This window comes from Oncorhynchus nerka, linkage group LG18 (assembly GCF_034236695.1).
Source record: "Oncorhynchus nerka isolate Pitt River linkage group LG18, Oner_Uvic_2.0, whole genome shotgun sequence".
Lineage (NCBI taxonomy): Eukaryota > Metazoa > Chordata > Actinopteri > Salmoniformes > Salmonidae > Oncorhynchus > Oncorhynchus nerka.
This window is the reverse complement of record NC_088413.1, coordinates 76,738,228-76,760,490: the sequence shown is the minus strand read 5'-3', so window position 1 is coordinate 76,760,490 and position 22,263 is coordinate 76,738,228. Positions and strand designations below refer to the sequence as shown.

General features: G+C 42.4%; 1 protein-coding gene and 2 long non-coding RNA genes across 3 annotated transcripts; all 3 read left to right on the top strand.

Annotated features, from left to right (window-relative positions):
* Nucleotides 1–10,006: 10,006 nt before the first annotated feature.
* LOC135561586 (uncharacterized) lies at nt 10,007–10,412 on the top strand. The gene is made up of 2 exons (XR_010459583.1): nt 10,007–10,109; nt 10,235–10,412. It is a non-coding gene; the product is annotated as an uncharacterized LOC135561586 (long non-coding RNA).
* Nucleotides 10,413–19,546: 9,134 nt separating this feature from the next.
* On the top strand, nt 19,547–20,190 carry LOC135561585 (uncharacterized). The gene is made up of 3 exons (XR_010459582.1): nt 19,547–19,749; nt 19,860–19,963; nt 20,078–20,190. It is a non-coding gene; the product is annotated as an uncharacterized LOC135561585 (long non-coding RNA).
* Nucleotides 20,191–20,993: 803 nt separating this feature from the next.
* Nucleotides 20,994–22,033, top strand: LOC135561647 (uncharacterized). The gene is made up of 4 exons (XM_065003369.1): nt 20,994–21,100; nt 21,286–21,392; nt 21,518–21,733; nt 21,821–22,033. The coding sequence occupies exons 1-4, from the start codon at nt 20,998–21,000 to the stop codon at nt 22,031–22,033; spliced, it is 639 nt and encodes a 212-aa protein (XP_064859441.1). The 5' UTR covers nt 20,994–20,997.
* Nucleotides 22,034–22,263: the final 230 nt, after the last annotated feature.

Sequence of the window (22,263 nt, the reverse complement as noted above, 5' to 3'; positions counted from 1 at the left end):
ACAATATTATTTCCCCCCCCGTAAAGTGCAAAGAAACATTGGTCAATGGTAAGTTGATGCTAGCTGTGCAATTGACATTTTCTTGAATCAGATTGGCAATTTATGATTTGTGTCTGAAGAACTATTGTTTTTATGTTCTCTTTTGCAGAGAAACAACTTTGTGCTGGATTTAACAGGTGGGTTCAGTGCTGTCTTGCACAGTGCAGGTTGTAAGACATTGAGACACACAAGGTATCATTTGTAAACTAATAATGTATTTTTCATTACCGTTTCCTACAGCACACAACTGAAGCAACAAATGTCGATTGGGAATTCCAATGAATCCCTTTGCAATTTCAACATCTCTGAATATGCCTGTTCCTCAGTAAGCTTTTTCAATTCACCACTAAATGTTGTCAGTAGCAACAGATACATTTCTCTTGTCCTCATCTTCTTTATTGATGTTACTCATGTTGATGTCACAGTTGTCTAATTTGGTTCACGTCCCTGCATTCTTTTTTTAAGACAACCCTTCTGTCAGCGGACAACTTGGTGACGATCCTGAAATGCCAATTGTCCAGCAAAAGACTTACTCAACAGAAATGTGGAAGCTGTTCTTCCAAAACAATGCTGCTATTCTGGACCAGGCTCTTCTGGATTACTCCAGCATGGTATGTTGAATCCCAGAATTACAACAAAATGTTGGCAATATGTGTGGATTTTGTCAATACACATCTGTTTATACCTTTCCAGAACCCCAACACCAGCAGTCCAGCTATGCCAAATGTCCTTGATGCCATTGGAGATGTCAAACTCAACAACTTCATGAATGCACAGCTGAACAACGCCAGTTTCGTTGACAAGTTGTTCCAGAAGATGCTCCGTCCATTCTTGGCATCTCCATCTAGGAATTTCCTCTCCTGTCTCAGCTCAAAGAACTTCAGTTGTCAGACCTACCAAATTGTGTATGTAAAGCCATGATACCCAATGCCATCGTCAATACAACTGGTGATATGCCTACAATTGAATAAGAAGTCAAGATAACATAGGTAACATGGGCTCTGTTCTCTTTCAGCATTGAGGCTCTAAGCAACCAATCAGCCTCCATGGACAGAGAGCAACAACGAGTGATCTTCACTCATTACATCTATCCATTCCTTTCAAGAAATGACTCATCAGGTAATAAATGGTTCTGGAAAGCACAAAAACGTACACACTTCTCTGGGCCAATCCATTGAAGTCATCTGCTTAGGGAACTTAAAGTCCATTTGTTTAACTCTGCTTTTGTTTCAGATCCCGGCTGTGTCTCAAACACCAGTGGAAGCATGGACTGGCTCCAGAGGAACTTTGGCATCTTTTCTGTTTTTGCAGAACTGCAGGAGTTACAAGTCCTTAATCCCGACTTCTCCAGCGTAAGTTTCCTAGGTGTTTGTCTCGGATGGTTATCCCCTCAATAACATTACCGTGCCACTCACTGACATGTGCCACCTTTCTTTTTCTTTTTCTATTTGTAGAAGGAATCACTGTCGCTGCTTACCCCAACCCAAGTGGCACAATTGACATTGACCTCTGGGGCATTGAATGACACAGATGACATTAAACTTGTGTTTACGCGGCTGGAGGAAGGAGACGCTTTCAAAAATGTTGACGAGTTTCTGACGCAACTGACCGCAAAGGAAGAGGTAATGCACTTTTGAGATAAACAAACTGCATGATTTCATCTTGACAAATAGCAATCCCCATGTCTTCCTGTGTCTCCCTTTGTGGATAGTGAAGGACAACAAATGAGCAACCTATCAATCTTCTACTTTCATTTATTACCGGCAAAGCTCGATGGAATGCCGTGATGAGTTGTGCAGTGTTGAGGAACTCTGGTCGTGTGTTTCAACAGATTCCTGACATCCATCCAGCCGTGAGAGATGTGATGATGAATCAGATGTTCAACATCATCAGCCTTCAATTCCCAGAGTTCGAAACGCTGGACTGGATTGCATGGTTCGAAGTAAAGCTGATTCCCATCCTCCCCAGTTTTAATGAAGTCATGCTCACCATTGCTACCTCAAACGTCAACTGCACCAACTACCAAGTCATGTGAGTAGGGTCCAACTTCCGGCTAAAATTAGCCATGGATTCAATGACTAAAATCTATTGCAAATGTGGGGTGGAAGCGTCATGAGTGTATCTTTTCCCATTTACAGTGTAAATGGAATGGACAGAGCTTTCACTGAAATGACTCAGGATAGAAGAGAAGGAATCGCAAGAGTCCTGCTGAAATACCTGAGGAAATCTGTGCACCTCATCAATGGACCAGGTAGGACTCACCAAGCAGGTTGTTGTGCTCATTGGCTTTCTGTTTGATTCTTCATCGCCTATGCTGGATGAAGCGTGCTTTGTTTGAAAGGAGTGAACAGTTGGCATGTTGCTTCCTTGTCTATTGAATATAACATCAATGTACTCCACTTTTCAATAACCAAAACGGCCATACATGTCTTTTAGCTTGCAGGCAGGACATCCACGATGACAATGACTGGCTTGCAATCAACCTGGGTTCATACTCCGAGTACACAACCTATTCGGATCTCAAAGACTTCAACATCTCAGGGGTAAAACAATAGTTTGCCAGTGTTCTTTGCATGACCAGAATTGACTAGTTTGACACTGCTCATGTGTGGAATTATAGCTATTTAGAGGGCTAATGCATTGTATTCTGTTGTCTTCTTCTCTCCAGGTGGCAGTTCTAGACTCCCTCTCACCAAACCAGAAAGCTGAATTGATACTGGACCCAAGCACTGGCGCTCTGGAGAATGAGACTCTTGTGAAGAACGTTTTCATCAGCTTGCTGGAATCTCCAAGGGAAGAGCAGCTCAATGAGTTCTTTGTGACTTTTGTTGAAGTCACCAAGCAGGTCAGTACATCACTCTCTGGCTGGAATGGACCTTGTACAGTGAGGCCTGGCTCTCGACAAAGTCATCTGACAAAACAATCAGGATGAATGGATGTCCTCCTAAACCGTGAACCATTTATTTTCCAGGAAAACATCACTATCATCACAAACACAGCCGTAAGAGACACAATGCTAGACCTGACCTTGATGGCTCTTGCTCCCAAATTCGACGTTTTTGAGCCAAAAGACTTCCAGCTGTGGTTCCAAGTCAATCTGGTTGTTCTGCTGGCCAGCTTCCATCCTGGCAGATTGGTTGATATCCCCCTAAACATCACCTGTGAATCCTACAATGCCATGTAAGAGACTACTTTACCCCAAACAAACGTACAAGGGACTGCCTCGTAAAGTACAGATTGACAAAAGACTGCACTAATGTCTCTTTCCTTTTTCTCTCAGATTTACGGGTCTCGACCAAAGTTTGGAATCTCTTCCGCCTCACCTTTCACAGGGTGTAAAGTCAAGCTTGGATGCACTGATGAAGACATTCCAACGTATGTGATAAACTGCTTTTTTTCAACAACAGACACTGTATCATCTGAGCCCAGCATTTATAGAACTTTTAAAAATCTCCAAAAAGGCATTCTGTTATTTTGCTAACTCATATGCTCCCAAATCTTCCCGTTGATTGACTGACCTTATTTAAATTATCCCCCTCAAAGGTTGCTCAAGGCCTCCAGCTTTAATTGTGGTAAGTACTCTCTAAGTGGGATCTTATTTCAAATAGACCTTTTTTTTACGATATGGGAAAGGTCATGCATCTGGTATCTGCATTGTGGCATTGTTCAGAAAGCCAAAGCATCTCTTTTGTTTTCTCATTTAATTTCACACTGGTAACAATATTATTTCCCCCCCCGTAAAGTGCAAAGAAACATTGGTCAATGGTAAGTTGATGCTAGCTGTGCAATTGACATTTTCTTGAATCAGATTGGCAATTTATGATTTGTGTCTGAAGAACTATTGTTTTTATGTTCTCTTTTGCAGAGAAACAACTTTGTGCTGGATTTAACAGGTGGGTTCAGTGCTGTCTTGCACAGTGCAGGTTGTAAGACATTGAGACACACAAGGTATCATTTGTAAACTAATAATATATTTTTTATTACCGTTTCCTACAGCACACAACTGAAGCAACAAATGTCGATTGGGAATTCCAATGAATCCCTTTGCAATTTCAACATCTCTGAATATGCCTGTTCCTCAGTAAGCTTTTTCAATTCACCACTAAATGTTGTCAGTAGCAACAGATACATTTCTCTTGTCCTCATCTTCTTTATTGATGTTACTCATGTTGATGTCACAGTTGTCTAATTTGGTTCACGTCCCTGCATTCTTTTCTTTAAGACAACCCTTCTGTCAGCGGACAACTTGGTGACGATCCTGAAATGCCAATTGTCCAGCAAAAAGACTTACTCAACAGAAATGTGGAAGCTGTTCTTCCAAAACAATGCTGCTATTCTGGACCAGGCTCTTCTGGATTACTCCAGCATGGTATGTTGAATCCCAGAATTACAACAAAATGTTGGCAATATGTGTGGATTTTGTCAATACACATCTGTTTATACCTTTCCAGAACCCCAACACCAGCAGTCCAGCTATGCCAAATGTCCTTGATGCCATTGGAGATGTCAAACTCAACAACTTCATGAATGCACAGCTGAACAACGCCAGTTTCGTTGACAAGTTGTTCCAGAAGATGCTCCGTCCATTCTTGGCATCTCCATCTAGGAATTTCCTCTCCTGTCTCAGCTCAAAGAACTTCAGTTGTCAGACCTACCAAATTGTGTATGTAAAGCCATGATACCCAATGCCATCGTCAATACAACTGGTGATATGCCTACAATTGAATAAGAAGTCAAGATAACATAGGTAACATGGGCTCTGTTCTCTTTCAGCATTGAGGCTCTAAGCAACCAATCAGCCTCCATGGACAGAGAGCAACAACGAGTGATCTTCACTCATTACATCTATCCATTCCTTTCAAGAAATGACTCATCAGGTAATAAATGGTTCTGGAAAGCACAAAAACGTACACACTTCTCTGGGCCAATCCATTGAAGTCATCTGCTTAGGGGAACTTAAAGTCCATTTGTTTAACTCTGCTTTTGTTTCAGATCCCGGCTGTGTCTCAAACACCAGTGGAAGCATGGACTGGCTCCAGAGGAACTTTGGCATCTTTTCTGTTTTTGCAGAACTGCAGGAGTTACAAGTCCTTAATCCCGACTTCTCCAGCGTAAGTTTCCTAGGTGTTTGTCTGGATGGTTATCCCCTCAATAACATTACCGTGCCACTCACTGACATGTGCCACCTTTCTTTTTCTTTTTCTATTTGTAGAAGGAATCACTGTCGCTGCTTACCCCAACCCAAGTGGCACAATTGACATTGACCTCTGGGGCATTGAATGACACAGATGACATTAAACTTGTGTTTACGCGGCTGGAGGAAGGAGACGCTTTCAAAAATGTTGACGAGTTTCTGACGCAACTGACCGCAAAGGAAGAGGTAATGCACTTTTGAGATAAACAAACTGCATGATTTCATCTTGACAAATAGCAATCCCCATGTCTTCCTGTGTCTCCCTTTGTGGATAGTGAAGGACAACAAATGAGCAACGAGCAACCTATCAATCTTCTACTTTCATTTATTACCGGCAAAGCTCGATGGAATGCCGTGATGAGTTGTGCAGTGTTGAGGAACTCTGGTCGTGTGTTTCAACAGATTCCTGACATCCATCCAGCCGTGAGAGATGTGATGATGAATCAGACGTTCAACATCATCAGCCTTCAATTCCCAGAGTTCGAAACGCTGGACTGGATTGCATGGTTCGAAGTAAAGCTGATTCCCATCCTCCCCAGTTTTAATGAAGTCATGCTCACCATTGCTACCTCAAACGTCAACTGCACCAACTACCAAGTCATGTGAGTAGGGTCCAACTTCCGGCTAAAATTAGCCATGGATTCGATGACTAAAATCTATTGCAAATGTGGGGTGGAAGCGTCATGAGTGTATCTTTTCCCATTTACAGTGTAAATGGAATGGACAGAGCTTTCACTGAAATGACTCAGGATAGAAGAGAAGGAATCGCAAGAGTCCTGCTGAAATACCTGAGGAAATCTGTGCACCTCATCAATGGACCAGGTAGGACTCACCAAGCAGGTTGTTGTGCTCATTGGCTTTCTGTTTGATTCTTCATCGCCTATGCTGGATGAAGCGTGCTTTGTTTGAAAGGAGTGAACAGTTGGCATGTTGCTTCCTTGTCTATTGAATATAACATCAATGTACTCCACTTTTCAATAACCAAAACGGCCATACATGTCTTTTAGCTTGCAGGCAGGACATCCACGATGACAATGACTGGCTTGCAATCAACCTGGGTTCATACTCCGAGTACACAACCTATTCGGATCTCAAAGACTTCAACATCTCAGGGGTAAAACAATAGTTTGCCAGTGTTCTTTGCATGACCAGAATTGACTAGTTTGACACTGCTCATGTGTGGAATTATAGCTATTTAGAGGGCTAATGCATTGTATTCTGTTGTCTTCTTCTCTCCAGGTGGCAGTTCTAGACTCCCTCTCACCAAACCAGAAAGCTGAATTGATACTGGACCCAAGCACTGGCGCTCTGGAGAATGAGACTCTTGTGAAGAACGTTTTCATCAGCTTGCTGGAATCTCCAAGGGAAGAGCAGCTCAATGAGTTCTTTGTGACTTTTGTTGAAGTCACCAAGCAGGTCAGTACATCACTCTCTGGCTGGAATGGACCTTGTACAGTGAGGCCTGGCTCTCGACAAAGTCATCTGACAAAACAATCAGGATGAATGGATGTCCTCCTAAACCATGAACCATTTATTTTCCAGGAAAACATCACTATCATCACAAACACAGCCGTAAGAGACACAATGCTAGACCTGACCTTGATGGCTCTTGCTCCCAAATTCGACGTTTTTGAGCCAAAAGACTTCCAGCTGTGGTTCCAAGTCAATCTGGTTGTTCTGCTGGCCAGCTTCCATCCTGGCAGATTGGTTGATATCCCCTAAACATCACCTGTGAATCCTACAATGCCATGTAAGAGACTACTTTACCCCAAACAAACGTACAAGGGACTGCCTCGTAAAGTACAGATTGACAAAAGACTGCACTAATGTCTCTTTCCTTTTTCTCTCAGATTTACGGGTCTCGACCAAAGTTTGGAATCTCTTCCGCCTCACCTTTCACAGGGTGTAAAGTCAAGCTTGGATGCACTGATGAAGACATTCCAACGTATGTGATAAACTGCTTTTTTTCAACAACAGACACTGTATCATCTGAGCCCAGCATTTATAGAACATTTTAAAAATCTCCAAAAAGGCATTCTGTTATTTTGCTAACTCATATGCTCCCAAATCTTCCCGTTGATTGACTGACCTTATTTAAATTATCCCCCTCAAAGGTTGCTCAAGGCCTCCAGCTTTAATTGTGGTAAGTACTCTCTAAGTGGGATCTTATTTCAAATAGACCTTTTGTTTACGATATGGGAAAGGTCATGCATCTGGTATCTGCATTGTGGCATTGTTCAGAAAGCCAAAGCATCTCTTTTGTTTTCTCATTTAATTTCACACTGGTAACAATATTATTTCCCCCCCGTATAGTGCAAAGAAACATTGGTCAATGGTAAGTTGATGCTAGCTGTGCAATTGACATTTTCTTGAATCAGATTGGCAATTTATGATTTGTGTCTGAAGAACTATTGTTTTTATGTTCTCTTTTGCAGAGAAACAACTTTGTGCTGGATTTAACAGGTGGGTTCAGTGCTGTCTTGCACAGTGCAGGTTGTAAGACATTGAGACACACAAGGTATCACTTGTAAACTAATAATGTATTTTTCATTACCGTTTCCTACAGCACACAACTGAAGCAACAAATGTCGATTGGGAATTCCAATGAATCCCTTTGCAATTTCAACATCTCTGAATATGCCTGTTCCTCAGTAAGCTTTTTCAATTCACCACTAAATGTTGTCAGTAGCAACAGATACATTTCTCTTGTCCTCATCTTCTTTATTGATGTTACTCATGTTGATGTCACAGTTGTCTAATTTGGTTCACGTCCCTGCATTCTTTTCTTTAAGACAACCCTTCTGTCAGCGGACAACTTGGTGACGATCCTGAAATGCCAATTGTCCAGCAAAAAGACTTACTCAACAGAAATGTGGAAGCTGTTCTTCCAAAACAATGCTGCTATTCTGGACCAGGCTCTTCTGGATTACTCCAGCATGGTATGTTGAATCCCAGAATTACAACAAAATGTTGGCAATATGTGTGGATTTTGTCAATACACATCTGTTTATACCTTTCCAGAACCCCAACACCAGCAGTCCAGCTATGCCAAATGTCCTTGATGCCATTGGAGATGTCAAACTCAACAACTTCATGAATGCACAGCTGAACAACGCCAGTTTCGTTGACAAGTTGTTCCAGAAGATGCTCCGTCCATTCTTGGCATCTCCATCTAGGAATTTCCTCTCCTGTCTCAGCTCAAAGAACTTCAGTTGTCAGACCTACCAAATTGTGTATGTAAAGCCATGATACCCAATGCCATCGTCAATACAACTGGTGATATGCCTACAATTGAATAAGAAGTCAAGATAACATAGGTAACATGGGCTCTGTTCTCTTTCAGCATTGAGGCTCTAAGCAACCAATCAGCCTCCATGGACAGAGAGCAACAACGAGTGATCTTCACTCATTACATCTATCCATTCCTTTCAAGAAATGACTCATCAGGTAATAAATGGTTCTGGAAAGCACAAAAACGTACACACTTCTCTGGGCCAATCCATTGAAGTCATCTGCTTAGGGAACTTAAAGTCCATTTGTTTAACTCTGCTTTTGTTTCAGATCCCGGCTGTGTCTCAAACACCAGTGGAAGCATGGACTGGCTCCAGAGGAACTTTGGCATCTTTTCTGTTTTTGCAGAACTGCAGGAGTTACAAGTCCTTAATCCCGACTTCTCCAGCGTAAGTTTCCTAGGTGTTTGTCTCGACGGTTATCCCCTCAATAACATTACCGTGCCACTCACTGACATGTGCCACCTTTCTTTTTCTTTGCTATTTGTAGAAGGAATCACTGTCGCTGCTTACCCCAACCCAAGTGGCACAATTGACATTGACCTCTGGGGCATTGAATGACACAGATGACATTAAACTTGTGTTTACGCGGCTGGAGGAAGGAGACGCTTTCAAAAATGTTGACGAGTTTCTGACGCAACTGACCGCAAAGGAAGAGGTAATGCACTTTTGAGATAAACAAACTGCATGATTTCATCTTGACAAATAGCAATCCCCATGTCTTCCTGTGTCTCCCTTTGTGGATAGTGAAGGACAACAAATGAGCAACGAGCAACCTATCAATCTTCTACTTTCATTTATTACCGGCAAAGCTCGATGGAATGCCGTGATGAGTTGTGCAGTGTTGAGGAACTCTGGTCGTGTGTTTCAACAGATTCCTGACATCCATCCAGCCGTGAGAGATGTGATGATGAATCAGACGTTCAACATCATCAGCCTTCAATTCCCAGAGTTCGAAATGCTGGACTGGATTGCATGGTTTGAAGTAAAGCTGATTCCCATCCTCCCCAGTTTTAATGAAGTCATGCTCACCATTGCTACCTCAAACGTCAACTGCACCAACTACCAAGTCATGTGAGTAGGGTCCAACTTCCGGCTAAAATTAGCCATGGATTCGATGACTAAAATCTATTGCAAATGTGGGGTGGAAGCGTCATGAGTGTATCTTTTCCCATTTACAGTGTAAATGGAATGGACAGAGCTTTCACTGAAATGACTCAGGATAGAAGAGAAGGAATCGCAAGAGTCCTGCTGAAATACCTGAGGAAATCTGTGCACCTCATCAATGGACCAGGTAGGACTCACCAAGCAGGTTGTTGTGCTCATTGGCTTTCTGTTTGATTCTTCATCGCCTATGCTGGATGAAGCGTGCTTTGTTTGAAAGGAGTGAACAGTTGGCATGTTGCTTCCTTGTCTATTGAATATAACATCAATGTACTCCACTTTTCAATAACCAAAACGGCCATACATGTCTTTTAGCTTGCAGGCAGGACATCCACGATGACAATGACTGGCTTGCAATCAACCTGGGTTCATACTCCGAGTACACAACCTATTCGGATCTCAAAGACTTCAACATCTCAGGGGTAAAACAATAGTTTGCCAGTGTTCTTTGCATGACCAGAATTGACTAGTTTGACACTGCTCATGTGTGGAATTATAGCTATTTAGAGGGCTAATGCATTGTATTCTGTTGTCTTCTTCTCTCCAGGTGGCAGTTCTAGACTCCCTCTCACCAAACCAGAAAGCTGAATTGATACTGGACCCAAGCACTGGCGCTCTGGAGAATGAGACTCTTGTGAAGAACGTTTTCATCAGCTTGCTGGAATCTCCAAGGGAAGAGCAGCTCAATGAGTTCTTTGTGACTTTTGTTGAAGTCACCAAGCAGGTCAGTACATCACTCTCTGGCTGGAATGGACCTTGTACAGTGAGGCCTGGCTCTCGACAAAGTCATCTGACAAAACAATCAGGATGAATGGATGTCCTCCTAAACCGTGAACCATTTATTTTCCAGGAAAACATCACTATCATCACAAACACAGCCGTAAGAGACACAATGCTAGACCTGACCTTGATGGCTCTTGCTCCCAAATTCGACGTTTTTGAGCCAAAAGACTTCCAGCTGTGGTTCCAAGTCAATCTGGTTGTTCTGCTGGCCAGCTTCCATCCTGGCAGATTGGTTGATATCCCCCTAAACATCACCTGTGAATCCTACAATGCCATGTAAGAGACTACTTTACCCCAAACAAACGTACAAGGGACTGCCTCGTAAAGTACAGATTGACAAAAGACTGCACTAATGTCTCTTTCCTTTTTCTCTCAGATTTACGGGTCTCGACCAAAGTTTGGAATCTCTTCCGCCTCACCTTTCACAGGGTGTAAAGTCAAGCTTGGATGCACTGATGAAGACATTCCAACGTATGTGATAAACTGCTATTTTTCAACAACAGACACTGTATCATCTGAGCCCAGCATTTATAGAACATTTTAAAAATCTCCAAAAAGGCATTCTGTTATTTTGCTAACTCATATGCTCCCAAATCTTCCCGTTGATTGACTGACCTTATTTAAATTATCCCCCTCAAAGGTTGCTCAAGGCCTCCAGCTTTAATTGTGGTAAGTACTCTCTAAGTGGGATCTTATTTCAAATAGACCTTTTGTTTACGATATGGGAAAGGTCATGCATCTGGTATCTGCATTGTGGCATTGTTCAGAAAGCCAAAGCATCTCTTTTGTTTTCTCATTTAATGTCACACTGGTAACAATATTATTTCCCCCCCCCCGTAAAGTGCAAAGAAACATTGGTCAATGGTAAGTTGATGCTAGCTGTACAATTGACATTTTCTTGAATCAGATTGGCAATTTATGATTTGTGTCTGAAGAACTATTGTTTTTATGTTCTCTTTTGCAGAGAAACAACTTTGTGCTGGATTTAACAGGTGGGTTCAGTGCTGTCTTGCACAGTGCAGGTTGTAAGACATTGAGACACACAAGGTATCACTTGTAAACTAATAATGTATTTTTCATTACCGTTTCCTACAGCACACAACTGAAGCAACAAATGTCGATTGGGAATTCCAATGAATCCCTTTGCAATTTCAACATCTCTGAATATGCCTGTTCCTCAGTAAGCTTTTTCAATTCACCACTAAATGTTGTCAGTAGCAACAGATACATTTCTCTTGTCCTCATCTTCTTTATTGATGTTACTCATGTTGATGTCACAGTTGTCTAATTTGGTTCACGTCCCTGCATTCTTTCTTTAAGACAACCCTTCTGTCAGCGGACAACTTGGTGACGATCCTGAAATGCCAATTGTCCAGCAAAAGACTTACTCAACAGAAATGTGGAAGCTGTTCTTCCAAAACAATGCTGCTATTCTGGACCAGGCTCTTCTGGATTACTCCAGCATGGTATGTTGAATCCCAGAATTACAACAAAATGTTGGCAATATGTGTGGATTTTGTCAATACACATCTGTTTATACCTTTCCAGAACCCCAACACCAGCAGTCCAGCTATGCCAAATGTCCTTGATGCCATTGGAGATGTCAAACTCAACAACTTCATGAATGCACAGCTGAACAACGCCAGTTTCGTTGACAAGTTGTTCCAGAAGATGCTCCGTCCATTCTTGGCATCTCCATCTAGGAATTTCCTCTCCTGTCTCAGCTCAAAGAACTTCAGTTGTCAGACCTACCAAATTGTGTATGTAAAGCCATGATACCCAATGCCATCGTCAATACAACTGGTGATATGCCTACAATTGAATAAGAAGTCAAGATAACATAGGTAACATGGGCTCTGTTCTCTTTCAGCATTGAGGCTCTAAGCAACCAATCAGCCTCCATGGACAGAGAGCAACAACGAGTGATCTTCACTCATTACATCTATCCATTCCTTTCAAGAAATGACTCATCAGGTAATAAATGGTTCTGGAAAGCACAAAAACGTACACACTTCTCTGGGCCAATCCATTGAAGTCATCTGCTTAGGGAACTTAAAGTCCATTTGTTTAACTCTGCTTTTGTTTCAGATCCCGGCTGTGTCTCAAACACCAGTGGAAGCATGGACTGGCTCCAGAGGAACTTTGGCATCTTTTCTGTTTTTGCAGAACTGCAGGAGTTACAAGTCCTTAATCCCGACTTCTCCAGCGTAAGTTTCCTAGGTGTTTGTCTCGACGGTTATCCCCTCAATAACATTACCGTGCCACTCACTGACATGTGCCACCTTTCTTTTTCTTTGCTATTTGTAGAAGGAATCACTGTCGCTGCTTACCCCAACCCAAGTGGCACAATTGACATTGACCTCTGGGGCATTGAATGACACAGATGACATTAAACTTGTGTTTACGCGGCTGGAGGAAGGAGACGCTTTCAAAAATGTTGACGAGTTTCTGACGCAACTGACCGCAAAGGAAGAGGTAATGCACTTTTGAGATAAACAAACTGCATGATTTCATCTTGACAAATAGCAATCCCCATGTCTTCCTGTGTCTCCCTTTGTGGATAGTGAAGGACAACAAATGAGCAACGAGCAACCTATCAATCTTCTACTTTCATTTATTACCGGCAAAGCTCGATGGAATGCCGTGATGAGTTGTGCAGTGTTGAGGAACTCTGGTCGTGTGTTTCAACAGATTCCTGACATCCATCCAGCCGTGAGAGATGTGATGATGAATCAGACGTTCAACATCATCAGCCTTCAATTCCCAGAGTTCGAAACGCTGGACTGGATTGCATGGTTCGAAGTAAAGCTGATTCCCATCCTCCCCAGTTTTAATGAAGTCATGCTCACCATTGCTACCTCAAACGTCAACTGCACCAACTACCAAGTCATGTGAGTAGGGTCCAACTTCCGGCTAAAATTAGCCATGGATTCGATGACTAAAATCTATTGCAAATGTGGGGTGGAAGCGTCATGAGTGTATCTTTTCCCATTTACAGTGTAAATGGAATGGACAGAGCTTTCACTGAAATGACTCAGGATAGAAGAGAAGGAATCGCAAGAGTCCTGCTGAAATACCTGAGGAAATCTGTGCACCTCATCAATGGACCAGGTAGGACTCACCAAGCAGGTTGTTGTGCTCATTGGCTTTCTGTTTGATTCTTCATCGCCTATGCTGGATGAAGCGTGCTTTGTTTGAAAGGAGTGAACAGTTGGCATGTTGCTTCCTTGTCTATTGAATATAACATCAATGTACTCCACTTTTCAATAACCAAAACGGCCATACATGTCTTTTAGCTTGCAGGCAGGACATCCACGATGACAATGACTGGCTTGCAATCAACCTGGGTTCATACTCCGAGTACACAACCTATTCGGATCTCAAAGACTTCAACATCTCAGGGGTAAAACAATAGTTTGCCAGTGTTCTTTGCATGACCAGAATTGACTAGTTTGACACTGCTCATGTGTGGAATTATAGCTATTTAGAGGGCTAATGCATTGTATTCTGTTGTCTTCTTCTCTCCAGGTGGCAGTTCTAGACTCCCTCTCACCAAACCAGAAAGCTGAATTGATACTGGACCCAAGCACTGGCGCTCTGGAGAATGAGACTCTTGTGAAGAACGTTTTCATCAGCTTTCTGGAATCTCCAAGGGAAGAGCAGCTCAATGAGTTCTTTGTGACTTTTGTTGAAGTCACCAAGCAGGTCAGTACATCACTCTCTGGCTGGAATGGACCTTGTACAGTGAGGCCTGGCTCTCGACAAAGTCATTTGACAAAACAATCAGGATGAATGGATGTCCTCCTAAACCATGAACCATTTATTTTCCAGGAAAACATCACTATCATCACAAACACAGCCGTAAGAGACACAATGCTAGACCTGACCTTGATGGCTCTTGCTCCCAAATTCGACGTTTTTGAGCCAAAAGACTTCCAGCTGTGGTTCCAAGTCAATCTGGTTGTTCTGCTGGCCAGCTTCCATCCTGGCAGATTGGTTGATATCCCCCTAAACATCACCTGTGAATCCTACAATGCCATGTAAGAGACTACTTTACCCCAAACAAACGTACAAGGGACTGCCTCGTAAAGTACAGATTGACAAAAGACTGCACTAATGTCTCTTTCCTTTTTCTCTCAGATTTACGGGTCTCGACCAAAGTTTGGAATCTCTTCCGCCTCACCTTTCACAGGGTGTAATGTCAAGCTTGGATGCACTGATGAAGACATTCCAACGTATGTGATAAACTGCTATTTTTCAACAACAGACACTGTATCATCTGAGCCCAGCATTTATAGAACGTTTAAAAAATCTCCAAAAAGGCATTCTGTTATTTTGCTAACTCATATGCTCCCAAATCTTCCCGTTGATTGACTGACCTTATTTAAATTATCCCCCTCAAAGGTTGCTCAAGGCCTCCAGCTTTAATTGTGGTAAGTACTCTCTAAGTGGGATCTTATTTCAAATAGACCTTTTTTTTACGATATGGGAAAGGTCATGCATCTGGTATCTGCATTGTGGCATTGTTCAGAAAGCCAAAGCATCTCTTTTGTTTTCTCATTTAATTTCACACTGGTAACAATATTATTTCCCCCCCGTAAAGTGCAAAGAAACATTGGTCAATGGTAAGTTGATGCTAGCTGTGCAATTGACATTTTCTTGAATCAGATTGGCAATTTATGATTTGTGTCTGAAGAACTATTGTTTTTATGTTCTCTTTTGCAGAGAAACAACTTTGTGCTGGATTTAACAGGTGGGTTCAGTGCTGTCTTGCACAGTGCAGGTTGTAAGACATTGAGACACACAAGGTATCACTTGTAAACTAATAATGTATTTTTCATTACCGTTTCCTACAGCACACAACTGAAGCAACAAATGTCGATTGGGAATTCCAATGAATCCCTTTGCAATTTCAACATCTCTGAATATGCCTGTTCCTCAGTAAGCTTTTTCAATTCACCACTAAATGTTGTCAGTAGCAACAGATACATTTCTCTTGTCCTCATCTTCTTTATTGATGTTACTCATGTTGATGTCACAGTTGTCTAATTTGGTTCACGTCCCTGCATTCTTTCTTTAAGACAACCCTTCTGTCAGCGGACAACTTGGTGACGATCCTGAAATGCCAATTGTCCAGCAAAAGACTTACTCAACAGAAATGTGGAAGCTGTTCTTCCAAAACAATGCTGCTATTCTGGACCAGGCTCTTCTGGATTACTCCAGCATGGTATGTTGAATCCCAGAATTACAACAAAATGTTGGCAATATGTGTGGATTTTGTCAATACACATCTGTTTATACCTTTCCAGAACCCCAACACCAGCAGTCCAGCTATGCCAAATGTCCTTGATGCCATTGGAGATGTCAAACTCAACAACTTCATGAATGCACAGCTGAACAACGCCAGTTTCGTTGACAAGTTGTTCCAGAAGATGCTCCGTCCATTCTTGGCATCTCCATCTAGGAATTTCCTCTCCTGTCTCAGCTCAAAGAACTTCAGTTGTCAGACCTACCAAATTGTGTATGTAAAGCCATGATACCCAATGCCATCGTCAATACAACTGGTGATATGCCTACAATTGAATAAGAAGTCAAGATAACATAGGTAACATGGGCTCTGTTCTCTTTCAGCATTGAGGCTCTAAGCAACCAATCAGCCTCCATGGACAGAGAGCAACAACGAGTGATCTTCACTCATTACATCTATCCATTCCTTTCAAGAAATGACTCATCAGGTAATAAATGGTTCTGGAAAGCACAAAAACGTACACACTTCTCTGGGCCAATCCATTGAAGTCATCTGCTTAGGGAACTTAAAGTCCATTTGTTTAACTCTGCTTTTGTTTCAGATCCCGGCTGTGTCTCAAACACCAGTGGAAGCATGGACTGGCTCCAGAGGAACTTTGGCATCTTTTCTGTTTTTGCAGAACTGCAGGAGTTACAAGTCCTTAATCCCGACTTCTCCAGCGTAAGTTTCCTAGGTGTTTGTCTCGACGGTTATCCCCTCAATAACATTACCGTGCCACTCACTGACATGTGCCACCTTTCTTTTTCTTTGCTATTTGTAGAAGGAATCACTGTCGCTGCTTACCCCAACCCAAGTGGCACAATTGACATTGACCTCTGGGGCATTGAATGACACAGATGACATTAAACTTGTGTTTACGCGGCTGGAGGAAGGAGACGCTTTCAAAAATGTTGACGAGTTTCTGACGCAACTGACCGCAAAGGAAGAGGTAATGCACTTTGAGATAAACAAACTGCATGATTTCATCTTGACAAATAGCAATCCCCATGTCTTCCTGTGTCTCCCTTTGTGGATAGTGAAGGACAACAAATGAGCAACGAGCAACCTATCAATCTTCTACTTTCATTTATTACCGGCAAAGCTCGATGGAATGCCGTGATGAGTTGTGCAGTGTTGAGGAACTCTGGTCGTGTGTTTCAACAGATTCCTGACATCCATCCAGCCGTGAGAGATGTGATGATGAATCAGACGTTCAACATCATCAGCCTTCAATTCCCAGAGTTCGAAATGCTGGACTGGATTGCATGGTTTGAAGTAAAGCTGATTCCCATCCTCCCCAGTTTTAATGAAGTCATGCTCACCATTGCTACCTCAAACGTCAACTGCACCAACTACCAAGTCATGTGAGTAGGGTCCAACTTCCGGCTAAAATTAGCCATGGATTCGATGACTAAAATCTATTGCAAATGTGGGGTGGAAGCGTCATGAGTGTATCTTTTCCCATTTACAGTGTAAATGGAATGGACAGAGCTTTCACTGAAATGACTCAGGATAGAAGAGAAGGAATCGCAAGAGTCCTGCTGAAATACCTGAGGAAATCTGTGCACCTCATCAATGGACCAGGTAGGACTCACCAAGCAGGTTGTTGTGCTCATTGGCTTTCTGTTTGATTCTTCATCGCCTATGCTGGATGAAGCGTGCTTTGTTTGAAAGGAGTGAACAGTTGGCATGTTGCTTCCTTGTCTATTGAATATAACATCAATGTACTCCACTTTTCAATAACCAAAACGGCCATACATGTCTTTTAGCTTGCAGGCAGGACATCCACGATGACAATGACTGGCTTGCAATCAACCTGGGTTCATACTCCGAGTACACAACCTATTCGGATCTCAAAGACTTCAACATCTCAGGGTAAAACAATAGTTTGCCAGTGTTCTTTGCATGACCAGAATTGACTAGTTTGACACTGCTCATGTGTGGAATTATAGCTATTTAGAGGGCTAATGCATTGTATTCTGTTGTCTTCTTCTCTCCAGGTGGCAGTTCTAGACTCCCTCTCACCAAACCAGAAAGCTGAATTGATACTGGACCCAAGCACTGGCGCTCTGGAGAATGAGACTCTTGTGAAGAACGTTTTCATCAGCTTTCTGGAATCTCCAAGGGAAGAGCAGCTCAATGAGTTCTTTGTGACTTTTGTTGAAGTCACCAAGCAGGTCAGTACATCACTCTCTGGCTGGAATGGACCTTGTACAGTGAGGCCTGGCTCTCGACAAAGTCATTTGACAAAACAATCAGGATGAATGGATGTCCTCCTAAACCATGAACCATTTATTTTCCAGGAAAACATCACTATCATCACAAACACAGCCGTAAGAGACACAATGCTAGACCTGACCTTGATGGCTCTTGCTCCCAAATTCGACGTTTTTGAGCCAAAAGACTTCCAGCTGTGGTTCCAAGTCAATCTGGTTGTTCTGCTGGCCAGCTTCCATCCTGGCAGATTGGTTGATATCCCCCTAAACATCACCTGTGAATCCTACAATGCCATGTAAGAGACTACTTTACCCCAAACAAACGTACAAGGGACTGCCTCGTAAAGTACAGATTGACAAAAGACTGCACTAATGTCTCTTTCCTTTTTCTCTCAGATTTACGGGTCTCGACCAAAGTTTGGAATCTCTTCCGCCTCACCTTTCACAGGGTGTAAAGTCAAGCTTGGATGCACTGATGAAGACATTCCAACGTATGTGATAAACTGCTATTTTTCAACAACAGACACTGTATCATCTGAGCCCAGCATTTATAGAACATTTTAAAAATCTCCAAAAAGGCATTCTGTTATTTTGCTAACTCATATGCTCCCAAATCTTCCCGTTGATTGACTGACCTTATTTAAATTATCCCCCTCAAAGGTTGCTCAAGGCCTCCAGCTTTAATTGTGGTAAGTACTCTCTAAGTGGGATCTTATTTCAAATAGACCTTTTTTTACGATATGGGAAAGGTCATGCATCTGGTATCTGCATTGTGGCATTGTTCAGAAAGCCAAAGCATCTCTTTTGTTTTCTCATTTAATTTCACACTGGTAACAATATTATTTCCCCCCGTAAGTGCAAAGAAACATTGGTCAATGGTAAGTTGATGCTAGCTGTGCAATTGACATTTTCTTGAATCAGATTGGCAATTTATGATTTGTGTCTGAAGAACTATTGTTTTTATGTTCTCTTTTGCAGAGAAACAACTTTGTGCTGGATTTAACAGGTGGGTTCAGTGCTGTCTTGCACAGTGCAGGTTGTAAGACATTGAGACACACAAGGTATCACTTGTAAACTAATAATGTATTTTTCATTACCGTTTCCTACAGCACACAACTGAAGCAACAAATGTCGATTGGGAATTCCAATGAATCCCTTTGCAATTTCAACATCTCTGAATATGCCTGTTCCTCAGTAAGCTTTTTCAATTCACCACTAAATGTTGTCAGTAGCAACAGATACATTTCTCTTGTCCTCATCTTCTTTATTGATGTTACTCATGTTGATGTCACAGTTGTCTAATTTGGTTCACGTCCCTGCATTCTTTTCTTTAAGACAACCCTTCTGTCAGCGGACAACTTGGTGACGATCCTGAAATGCCAATTGTCCAGCAAAAAGACTTACTCAACAGAAATGTGGAAGCTGTTCTTCCAAAACAATGCTGCTATTCTGGACCAGGCTCTTCTGGATTACTCCAGCATGGTATGTTGAATCCCAGAATTACAACAAAATGTTGGCAATATGTGTGGATTTTGTCAATACACATCTGTTTATACCTTTCCAGAACCCCAACACCAGCAGTCCAGCTATGCCAAATGTCCTTGATGCCATTGGAGATGTCAAACTCAACAACTTCATGAATGCACAGCTGAACAACGCCAGTTTCGTTGACAAGTTGTTCCAGAAGATGCTCCGTCCATTCTTGGCATCTCCATCTAGGAATTTCCTCTCCTGTCTCAGCTCAAAGAACTTCAGTTGTCAGACCTACCAAATTGTGTATGTAAAGCCATGATACCCAATGCCATCGTCAATACAACTGGTGATATGCCTACAATTGAATAAGAAGTCAAGATAACATAGGTAACATGGGCTCTGTTCTCTTTCAGCATTGAGGCTCTAAGCAACCAATCAGCCTCCATGGACAGAGAGCAACAACGAGTGATCTTCACTCATTACATCTATCCATTCCTTTCAAGAAATGACTCATCAGGTAATAAATGGTTCTGGAAAGCACAAAAACGTACACACTTCTCTGGGCCAATCCATTGAAGTCATCTGCTTAGGGAACTTAAAGTCCATTTGTTTAACTCTGCTTTTGTTTCAGATCCCGGCTGTGTCTCAAACACCAGTGGAAGCATGGACTGGCTCCAGAGGAACTTTGGCATCTTTTCTGTTTTTGCAGAACTGCAGGAGTTACAAGTCCTTAATCCCGACTTCTCCAGCGTAAGTTTCCTAGGTGTTTGTCTCGACGGTTATCCCCTCAATAACATTACCGTGCCACTCACTGACATGTGCCACCTTTCTTTTTCTTTGCTATTTGTAGAAGGAATCACTGTCGCTGCTTACCCCAACCCAAGTGGCACAATTGACATTGACCTCTGGGGCATTGAATGACACAGATGACATTAAACTTGTGTTTACGCGGCTGGAGGAAGGAGACGCTTTCAAAAATGTTGACGAGTTTCTGACGCAACTGACCGCAAAGGAAGAGGTAATGCACTTTTGAGATAAACAAACTGCATGATTTCATCTTGACAAATAGCAATCCCCATGTCTTCCTGTGTCTCCCTTTGTGGATAGTGAAGGACAACAAATGAGCAACGAGCAACCTATCAATCTTCTACTTTCATTTATTACCGGCAAAGCTCGATGGAATGCCGTGATGAGTTGTGCAGTGTTGAGGAACTCTGGTCGTGTGTTTCAACAGATTCCTGACATCCATCCAGCCGTGAGAGATGTGATGATGAATCAGACGTTCAACATCATCAGCCTTCAATTCCCAGAGTTCGAAACGCTGGACTGGATTGCATGGTTCGAAGTAAAGCTGATTCCCATCCTCCCCAGTTTTAATGAAGTCATGCTCACCATTGCTACCTCAAACGTCAACTGCACCAACTACCAAGTCATGTGAGTAGGGTCCAACTTCCGGCTAAAATTAGCCATGGATTCGATGACTAAAATCTATTGCAAATGTGGGGTGGAAGCGTCATGAGTGTATCTTTTCCCATTTACAGTGTAAATGGAATGGACAGAGCTTTCACTGAAATGACTCAGGATAGAAGAGAAGGAATCGCAAGAGTCCTGCTGAAATACCTGAGGAAATCTGTGCACCTCATCAATGGACCAGGTAGGACTCACCAAGCAGGTTGTTGTGCTCATTGGCTTTCTGTTTGATTCTTCATCGCCTATGCTGGATGAAGCGTGCTTTGTTTGAAAGGAGTGAACAGTTGGCATGTTGCTTCCTTGTCTATTGAATATAACATCAATGTACTCCACTTTTCAATAACCAAAACGGCCATACATGTCTTTTAGCTTGCAGGCAGGACATCCACGATGACAATGACTGGCTTGCAATCAACCTGGGTTCATACTCCGAGTACACAACCTATTCGGATCTCAAAGACTTCAACATCTCAGGGGTAAAACAATAGTTTGCCAGTGTTCTTTGCATGACCAGAATTGACTAGTTTGACACTGCTCATGTGTGGAATTATAGCTATTTAGAGGGCTAATGCATTGTATTCTGTTGTCTTCTTCTCTCCAGGTGGCAGTTCTAGACTCCCTCTCACCAAACCAGAAAGCTGAATTGATACTGGACCCAAGCACTGGCGCTCTGGAGAATGAGACTCTTGTGAAGAACGTTTTCATCAGCTTGCTGGAATCTCCAAGGGAAGAGCAGCTCAATGAGTTCTTTGTGACTTTTGTTGAAGTCACCAAGCAGGTCAGTACATCACTCTCTGGCTGGAATGGACCTTGTACAGTGAGGCCTGGCTCTCGACAAAGTCATTTGACAAAACAATCAGGATGAATGGATGTCCTCCTAAACCATGAACCATTTATTTTCCAGGAAAACATCACTATCATCACAAACACAGCCGTAAGAGACACAATGCTAGACCTGACCTTGATGGCTCTTGCTCCCAAATTCGACGTTTTTGAGCCAAAAGACTTCCAGCTGTGGTTCCAAGTCAATCTGGTTGTTCTGCTGGCCAGCTTCCATCCTGGCAGATTGGTTGATATCCCCCTAAACATCACCTGTGAATCCTACAATGCCATGTAAGAGACTACTTTACCCCAAACAAACGTACAAGGGACTGCCTCGTAAAGTACAGATTGACAAAAGACTGCACTAATGTCTCTTTCCTTTTTCTCTCAGATTTACGGGTCTCGACCAAAGTTTGGAATCTCTTCCGCCTCACCTTTCACAGGGTGTAAAGTCAAGCTTGGATGCACTGATGAAGACATTCCAACGTATGTGATAAACTGCTTTTTTTCAACAACAGACACTGT